Source organism: Pyxicephalus adspersus, chromosome 8 (genome assembly GCF_032062135.1).
Source record: "Pyxicephalus adspersus chromosome 8, UCB_Pads_2.0, whole genome shotgun sequence".
Classification (NCBI taxonomy): domain Eukaryota; kingdom Metazoa; phylum Chordata; class Amphibia; order Anura; family Pyxicephalidae; genus Pyxicephalus; species Pyxicephalus adspersus.
This window is the reverse complement of record NC_092865.1, coordinates 31,040,886-31,050,530: the sequence shown is the minus strand read 5'-3', so window position 1 is coordinate 31,050,530 and position 9,645 is coordinate 31,040,886. Positions and strand designations below refer to the sequence as shown.

Below are 9,645 nucleotides of genomic sequence, written 5' to 3'. Positions count from 1 at the left end.
TAAGGGTAAAGGAATTTACGGGAAAGTATTCACACTCTAGGAGCTCCCCTGTCTCTCTTATCTTCATCTTTTAGGCAATTCCTTTATTTATGCAAAAACAAATGTATTTCTTGGCTAAACATTACTTCAGCCATTTGCAAGCTTTTTTAACCCTTAGAAGAACTTTCAGGTCTTAAAGAATCCCTGCTATAATTGCTATATCCACAGCTCACAGTACATTGTGGTGGTTAGTGAGAAGAATGTCTCTTACATTGTTGGCAAGTGGGAAGAATGTCACAAATAGACAAAACGATCATTGGTGTCAGGGGTAACCAAATTGTTCATTGCTTGGGGAACACATAGCAAACTCTGGAGAACCCCTGGTTGAGAAACACTGCATAGGGCTAAATTGATACGTTATAGGAGAACGGCTTTTCCAGCTTTGTAGGTACGTAGAAGCCTAGGAGTGACTAGCAAAGGGTGCTAGAACCAAACCAATTCTCTATTTCTGTACACTGGAAATATTGCTGTCTGAACCCTTTACCATGCACTATGCATTATAAGCAATAATCGCTAAAATGCATCAATACATTTCAAAAAGTGCCCCATGTGACCGTAATGTAGTACAAGAGAGGAATGCTGCAGTTCACATTCTTTCATGAACTAGAAGACATCATCATGAAGTGTGTTGCACAGATATCCCAGATGATGAGGTGGTTGTAATTACAGTAAGGGTTAACTCCTATTGGTCTCTAATGATCTGCAGGCAGCTGCCTTTGATCTGTATAACACATGTCCTGGATTAAACATTGCAACAGCAAAGTGAAGCAGGGGCGAGCTAATTAGCTCCTCTGTAATTTCTTTAACCACATACCTGCCAGAGGGCCAGTGGGGAAGGTTTCAGGGTAATTGATAACATGACTGTATATTAAAGCCTAACTCTAACTAAATCTGCTTGAAATAATGTTATAACCTCTGCTATTGTGCGACTCTGTCAAGGAAATTTCTCTGTATTTAATGTCAATGTGATCAATGTCATACCAGAAAACAGGGGCAGAGGTAGGGAGGTGCAAAGTGTGCCACTGCATCAGGGCCCCAGACCCTAGACATGCCTGTAGACTTGTATTGGAATGTAAAACCTGTCTGAACATCATAAGAGTGACCTGATCAGGCGGCTACTATCCTGGTGACAGCGGCAGACGTGGGCCCCTGTGCAGAACTCACTTTGGCCCCCTGCTCAACTAATATGACCCCCTCCCCCCCGTCAGCCATGTTCTAGATGCAGATTTTCCCTCACCTCCTGCTTGGTGAAACCATTGTCACCATGACAGTAAGAGTTCATTCGCCCACCCATGCCGATTTACACCTGTGACACAAAAATGTAAAGCCAGACAAATCAGAATGAGATTTATTTAGAAAAACAGCACTCCAATGCGCCTCCAACCCAAGGCCCCCATTGAATAGCGAGTTTTGTGGCAACTCAGCGCAGGAAAATGTGCATGTTGTGTGTAAAAAGCTGCGTCTCTGTCTCCAATCTTATTTATAGGGAGTTTCCATAACAGCCGGGCTTCTAGCATTATCACGAGCCTCACTAAGTCTTTCCTGACAGGTTCAGTATAAAGATAATGAAAGCAATCTTTCCAATGTAAATATTGATGGTTGCCACCCCAAAAATGACAAGATTAGTTGTGAAAAAAAAGAAAAGCTGGGGTTTTGAGGTACAAATACAACGGTATTGATGTGGCAGGACCATATACTACAAATATTGCACTGTATTATTGCTTGTTTGAAATTTACATCAATAAAGTTGTATTTTTGCCTCAAAACCCCAGCTTTTCTTTCTTCATTTCACAACTAATCTTTTGGTGACAGCTTCTCCTTAATTAGACAGATTGAAGAGATCGTGTCGTCCTGTGTCACTGCATATTCTGTCATTTGCAACCCCTATTTCATGTACAGCGCTGCGTAATATGTTGGCACTATATAAATCCTATTTATTATTAATAATAATAGGACTGACTTTATGAATGTAGTGAACTATAAGAGCCAGGTAGGTGGCATTTTCTAGCTTTTATTTGTATTTTCTAACAATTTTTATAATTTTGTAGCTTTTATTAGCATTTATTCGCCCCCTTTGTGGCCCTGACAACAGGTGCAGTGATTGGTGACTTTAGATCAAGAGCTACAACCGCGCGCGCTCAGGAGACGCTCTTCCCCTCTCACAGAGGGGTGCGGCCACAGGACCTGTCAATCACCCCACGCCCCGCCTATGATCCCGCCCACGCACCAGTCTCCAGCCTTCCCCTTGGCTTATTTTATGATTCCGCCTGAGCAATCAGAGAGGGGGGATCGGACTGGGCGGGGTTATGTGGGAAGCAGCGCTGGGTTTTGCTCCGTCAGTAACACATGTCAGGCTAGAGAGAGCGGAGAGCAGACACGGGGAAGCGGCAGCTGCAGGGCCTCTCAGCGTCTTCTAATCGCCATGCGCGGGCGCCTCGTCTTTGATGTCTATACGGCTGGACTGAGTCCGCTCCACTCCCGGGACTTCATCCGACCTCCGGAACAAGTGTGGGCTGTGTGGAGCCGGGATCTGTGCGTGTAGGAAGGAGCTAGCAGGGACCGCTTTATCTGCTGGACGGGTGAAAGTAGTGTGTACCGCCTGCCATCGGAGCCAGGAGGGGCCCGGAAAGGTAAGGCTGTGTACCGGACAGTCTATGGGCATCTGCCTGGGACCGCACTCTGCAGGGGGCTCCGATCCCTATTTATTCCCACTTTAGTCCTGACTGATCCAGGAGGGGGAAGCCTCACATCACCCATAGGATCTAGGATCACCCTTTCCTTATGATCTGCTCCCATGACATGTCATTGATCTAATGTTACATCTTTTATCATTGTTTACAAACACATGTCTGATAAAAAGCAAAACAAGGACCCCTTGTGTTCTACACCCAGGGCCGTAGGAGTAACATAGCCTCTTCTATGGGTTTGTTTAAAGTTTGAAAGGCTGCTGTTAGTAAATAGGACATGATTGGGGTAGTAGTTGCTTAGATCCGTGTTGAGCTTGGTTAGATTGGAACCTTCAGCCTCATCTGCCTCTGGATCTCTCCACATTCCACACCAGAACCCTCCTGCATGGAAAGGATTCCCCAGCTAGATCCTTCCATACACCCATCTGGGAAACCCTTCTTCTTCTCTTCCCAGCCTATATTCCTAAATTGTGGCACAGAGATCAAAGTGGCCTTTGTGTCCCCGCACTGGGAATCCACCGACTCCCCTAATTAAAATGCAGCATGAAGAATCTAGTTTTATTCTTCTTCCATCTCCAGTATGGGGAGATCTGTGAAATGAATTTGTTGCCTTTGCCTGTAGCTGCCATTGCTCCCCCCCCCCCCTTTACATTCTCTAAATTGCCTGGCTATATAATTTATGTAGCAGCTCTATTAAAGTTAAAAGGTTTTTATTTCCTCAACTGCAATGAAACTTGATGAGATCCCTCCCTATAAGTTATCCGGAGAGTCTTTTTCTGGTCACTTCAGCAGGATTCATCTCTAGTAGATTTAATCAGCATTAAGGTATTGCTTGTCTTTAAGAGCTTTGCTTAATGTGCTTGCTGGATGCCTGGCACAGTCTCGTGTTTCTTTTATCATTTTTCTTTTATTTAACGGGATCGGGACAACCTAGGCAATCCTCCTGGAAAAAAGAAAAGATATTCTAAGCGTACATGGCTTTTTAAAAAAAAACGTTTGGTAGATTCTAGGCAGGAAATGCAGATTCATTTAGAGGTTGTAGATGAAAATGTTACCAAAAGCCATTTGTTGAGTAATGCATCAGATAAAATCAATTTACATAAAGGTATGATGCATTTGGGTACACGAAGATAATGGCTTTTAGAGTGGTTCCGTTTCCCAAGTCCTAGTGTTTTGTTACAGCTTAATAGGCACAGTTTCTGATTATGGCAGATTATGTGGTTTTATTTACTGTCCTCTGCAAACAGTCGCTGGGAACTGCTGCCACCAACTTCAGACTGTCTGAAAACTTTGTCTTCTGCTGGGATGTCTCTGCACTGGTGTATGTGTCTGATGTGGGTGAAGCCACCCATGCAAGAGGACGTGAAGTCTTACTGGATTGCTATAAAGCCATTATCGCATTATGCCAAAGCTTGATTAGAAAATGCATTAGTTGGTTCCCCTAGGATGACATGCTGCTGCTGCAGATCTTCTTTTAACCACACAGTCTCAGCAGCTTCAGCCTGAAAATTTGGGTCAGACCCCTTTATATTTTGGGTAGAACTGTGCAAGCTTTGTGGATCATTTTCAGAATCTATAGTGGCTTTTTAAGCCGGTTAAATTAAAAAAAAAAAATAGTGACTGGTTTGGCAATCAGATGCCCAATAGAAGCCACGTTTGATGGCGATATGAGTTCCATGGTTGTTTACCTGCTCTGTGTACAGTTAGTCTTGCTTAGCCTTCTTCAGTTGTTGACAGTCAGATTTTTCTTCCCTGACTTCTCTTCTATCTGTAAATGGAAGCCCTTTGAAGGTGTAGATACATTGCATTTAAATTGCTGATCAAGGACAGATTAGTGAGACAAAAGTATCATGTGTTTGTATTGGCTGTTAATGGGGCTTCTGAAAGTTTAGCTCTGTTTTGTCCCAAATTGCAAGGTTCATTAATCACCCCACCTTGACCTCAAATAAGGTTTTTTTGCATGAATAGAAAATTGATTATTACTGCTGTCATAAGAAAAACAAAAAAACAGATATATGACAAACCAGCATGACAAGTTTTTTACTCAGCATGGATGATGATAGATTTGTTAAATTACAGTAGTTTGGTCTTGGAGGAGTCATACAGTAATAACCTGAGAGCATTGAGTTGCTTACATTTTAATCCTCTTATGTAAACCAGTAAAATGATTGCCTATTTGTTCTAATTATTTATTACTTTAGGCTACGCTCCTTTTAGATAATAAAATTTGCCTTTGTGTGTTGCCTTGTGTCGGTATTGGCATTTCAAGGGTGTTTAAACCAGGCAGCTTTCTAAGGTCTCCATACAACTTTAGACAGCGGGGCTAGAAGTAAAGTGATATCTGGTGGTTGGCACTTCAAGGGGAGATCAGTGACCCCAAACAAAATAATTTATCACTTGACTGTCTCTATTAATTAGCTTAGTACAGAGATTTGCTACTGTAAACCCAGTGCAAGGTTGTAAGAACTCCCCAATAATCTATATTTTTCTTTCTTTTTTTTTTTTTTTTTCTTTTTTTTTTTTGCTTTTGTGCTTCTTTCCTTTTAGATCATGGTGAACCCAGGAAGTAGTGCCCAGCCACCCCCAGTGACCGCTAGCACCCTCTCCTGGAAAAGATGTGCTGGATGTGGAGGCAAGATCGCAGACCGTTTCTTGCTCTATGCCATGGACAGCTACTGGCACAGTAGGTGTCTCAAGTGCTCGTGCTGTCAAGCTCAACTTGGGGAAATTGGCACCTCATGCTACACAAAAAGTGGGATGATCCTGTGCAGAAACGACTACATCAGGTTTGTCCTTTCTTTTCTTGTAGAAACATTAATTCACAATGGCTCTGACATCCAATGACTTTATACATGCCAACCCAGTACATATGATCAAAAATAAAAACAATTACACATTAGGGTGCAGCTAACTTGTTAGTCAGATCATATCATGACATCCTGAGCTAATATTTCTGAAGAAATATGTGTAAATATTGAATGATTTTTATCTGTGCATAGTTCTACTTCACACATGACCAAACATGCTGAATGTTATAATTACCAGCGCTAGTTTGGGCATCTTTTTGCATTCCCTTCCTGCAGAAAATGATCTATTTCCTGACTTCTGGATGCAATCATCCAAAGCAATAACTCATTAATTGCGCAAGGTGTGAGCAAAGATTAATTGCATGTCCATCATACTCTTTAATGTCATTTTAAAGACGGGAATTGATAAGGAATGGTGTGCTGGCTTGATCCGTCCAGGTGAAACCAAGCTTCTTAAGTCATTAAACAGAAAAGCATTTGAAGGATTACATATTTAATTTAAGTGAACGGTTTAATACACTGATGCACCTGGATGCCCTGTACTTCCAAATACGTCCTGTTAAAGATTACCTTTACCGAGCCATTAGCACATCAAATAAAAGCACTGAAAGAATAAAAAATGTTTTATTATATATCTTGTATTAGTGCGTAATGCACTGGGTTAATGCATGTGTTTTTTTTTTTCTTTTGTTAGTAATGGCTCTACTTTTTACTCCTGGTAAGGGAATTTATCTATGACCCAGGTTGAATTTAATGCCCCTTTAGCACGCATTTAGTGCTAGAATGATAGAGTCCAAATAATATAACCTATGTCCTCTACAGAACCCTGATGTCTTCAATCAGCTAAATAGAAGTAATATTCTCGGCGAAAAGGCCATTGAGGGATTGCAACATTAATTTCACTAAGTGTTTTTTTTAGACTTAAATGTTCGAAAACTGGCACGCAGTTCAGCAAAATGGTTCCCATTCTTTACTTCCCTGATGCAGCTAGAGCAACTACTCTTAGCTTGACAGGAACTGAAAGAAATGGGGTGGAACATGAGGAAGAGGGCCATTTGTAGGAAGTGTAAAAGTGGACACCATTGTCCAGATGTTGTGTAGGCTACCTGTCATTACCAACAAATTGAAAGCTGTTTGTTGCTAATTGCAGTTCTTTTGGCTTCCGGTCAGTCATGAAACCTTAACCTGTACATAGGTGAGCACAGGGAAGCTGCTTTTTGAAACGCAGCTATTTTATTGTGTCTTCTTTTTTTTTTTTTTTTTTCCCTCCATACAAATCTTGTGTCGTGACAGCTATTTAAAAGAAGGTGTTAAGTTAGATGTGTCATTAACCAGAAACATCCCATTGAGCTGGTATGTGACAGGTATTTGTAACTGATACCTCCGTTATCTGTTTTGTTTTGCTGTGGCATTGGACAAAAAAAGTAATATTTTATTAATGAAGTTTCATCCAAGTGTACATAACAGCTACATTAAAACAGTGCTTGTGATACAGATCACTTTAGTGATCCGACTTTTAAATCTGATGTTTTTGACCTTTAATGTTAGTTGGCAAAGTGACCAAGTACCAAGGTAAAGATGTGGGATAGAAATGTCTTTAGGGAGTTTGATGTGAGGATATGATTGTGTCTTTGAAATGCACCTTCTGAGCGAGTCCAAACAAAGTGCTTCTGCTCTTCCCTTCATTTTGAGTGTAGGGTTGGTGGGGGGAGCCAAATCCACCTCTTCCATTAATGAAAGTGCTTTGGTGGGAGACTGACATGCAGCTCACAATCACAGATTCGAGATAAAACAGGCTGACAGTGAATACACTCAATTAAAAGCTTTAATTAGTGACTCCTCCATTTTCTTTTAGTCCTGATAGGTTTTATCTAATGAGATCTGGGCCCTGGCTTAGATCTGCTCAGAATGACGTGTCCGAACTGAATGAGAGCTGCATCGCAAACAAAACATTTAATTAACAAAATTGGCCTGTAAGAGAGGGGATTATTAACCAGGGCTGAGGATTCAGACTGTTAAAGGGCCAGAGTCTGATCACTGGGAAACATTAAAAGGATTTGGCGAGACAACGATGTGATTACAGCATCTTTTGATTCTAAACATTCCTGCCTTGTGACGGGGGATTGGGTTACCACGATTTTTAAAAAGATACAGAGGGAGAGGTGCCGTCGTCATCTTTATCCGTAAAGTACGGGAGGGTTGTATGGGCAGCCCTTGGCCATTAGTTCTTTTTGGTTGATAAGTCAAGAATGACTTTTAATGGTAATTATGTTGTATGTGCTCTGGATTTTTAATTTTATATCCGTGTATTTTTGAGGGTGCATTGATACCATTCTTTAGACCAGCATTTTGCTTTGGAGGGTGGTCTACGTAACTAGCTACCGGTACCGATTTTTTTTTTTTTTTCAGAATTATCCGTGAATTTGATTATTCTTGATCGCAGTGCTAGACTTACAGGAGGGAGAAAAAAAAACAATGAGCTTTGGGGGTAAAGAATTTCACATTTCTGTGAGCTTTAAGCTCGTATGGTACAACATTCCTCAATTATAGTGTAGTTAGAGGTCTTGACTGTAATTCTCCAAGGAATAAGTCTGGTTGCTGCCCCCCTCCCTCCTTTCAACCCCTCCTTTCCTGTGGTTTAGAAAGAGTCCAAGAGACATCATGCAGAGAGTTAATTTCCCTGGTAATCAACAGCAAGCTGCTATATTCAGGGAATGCTGTCCCTTTAATTGAACAGGCTAGGTAATTAAATGGCGTTTTTCCAATAGGACGTGCTAGGTAAATCTAATAGTTGGTTATTTAATATCACTTTGAAGTCTGCCCACTCAAGCACAATGACAGCACAGGAGCATGTGAACTATTAGCTGGGAGAGAGGGGAAAAGAGAGAAAAAAAAAACTGGATCTCAAAAATTAATTAAATCGCATGCAATTTAGGGGGAACGTTTATCTTGATTTGTCATAACAGAATTAATTCAAGGCCTCCAATTCACTTGGGGGCAGATCTGTTACTCTGAATTAACCAAGCGTAATTTGGCAGTTTTTTTTTTTTTCTCCCCTCCTCCTGTCTAATGTAGCTGCAGCCATTATGCTCTGCCCTTCTTTTTTTTCTCTAAGTATCAATAGCTCCTAGAGCTTTTAAGGTGCCTTAGTATCCAGTTAGTATGAAGTACCTTTAATGGACTTGGCTCTTGGCATCACTTTGTAGCATTTAATACACCTCCTATTAACCCCTAGTGAGCTGCGGGTTAATGCATTACACTGCTCTGCAGGAGGAATTAAACAGAAGGGGCAACGTGCATAATTGCTTGGAAAACTGTTAATGTTAAAGGATAGAATTTAAAAAAAAAAAAAAAAATTTAGATGACCTTGAAGTCCACAAATTTCATTCAGCGACTAATATGAAAGTCCTAATGCCATGTTTTAAAAAGGCAGTAAGTGCGCCAAAAGTAATCGGTACTTTAATAACATTAGACCTTCAAGTCGAATACAAACCCCATTTGTTCTCTGGGGTAATCGGCATATAGGTGGACGGGGTGCTATATGAATGATAGGATAGGACAAATAAAACCAGTCTCTGGAATGGATGGAAGCTATAATGTTTCTTGTTTCAATGTACGTCTGCATAAATGATTCACTTTCTTCTGTATAACACATACATATAAAACAAGTTACTGTGTACGTGTACTTCCATAATTTACATACGTTTACTTGGTCATCAGGACGCATTAATACATATTTGTAAGGTAAATGTATTTTAATATAGAGAAGGAGGAATTTAAAAAATTTGGGTAGGGTTACAGTCCGCTCAGTATACAAAGTATTGTTTTTATTGCCCTAAATCATGGTATGTTGCAAACGGAGACTTGCAGAATACCCCTTAACCCCTCATTTACCCTGGGAGAAGGACCTGTGAGTTTTTGTTTGCAATGGGGATGCAGTTTCTTTGGGTGAGGCAATTTTTGACTTGTAGTGCCACACAATGCCAGTGTGAGTCAGCTGGTAGAACATTAGGCATGGCTTTTTTCTGGTTATGGGTTACTGTGCCTCCAGGTTGTTTTTGCTTCATATGCCTGGCACTCCATTGTGTGTGTGTGTGTGTGTGTGTGTGTGT

At 41.0% G+C, this 9,645-nt stretch overlaps 1 protein-coding gene across 1 annotated transcript in view; it reads left to right on the top strand.

Annotated features, from left to right (window-relative positions):
* Window positions 1-2,379: 2,379 nt before the first annotated feature.
* Window positions 2,380-9,645, top strand: part of LMO4 (LIM domain only 4) — a 26,032-nt gene continuing 18,766 nt past the window's right edge. Inside the window, exons 1-2 of the mRNA XM_072419920.1 lie at window positions 2,380-2,669; window positions 5,274-5,512. Of these exons, the coding sequence (XP_072276021.1) occupies window positions 5,277-5,512 (236 nt within the window). The 5' untranslated portion in view covers window positions 2,380-2,669; window positions 5,274-5,276. The remainder of the gene's footprint in view (window positions 2,670-5,273; window positions 5,513-9,645) is intronic.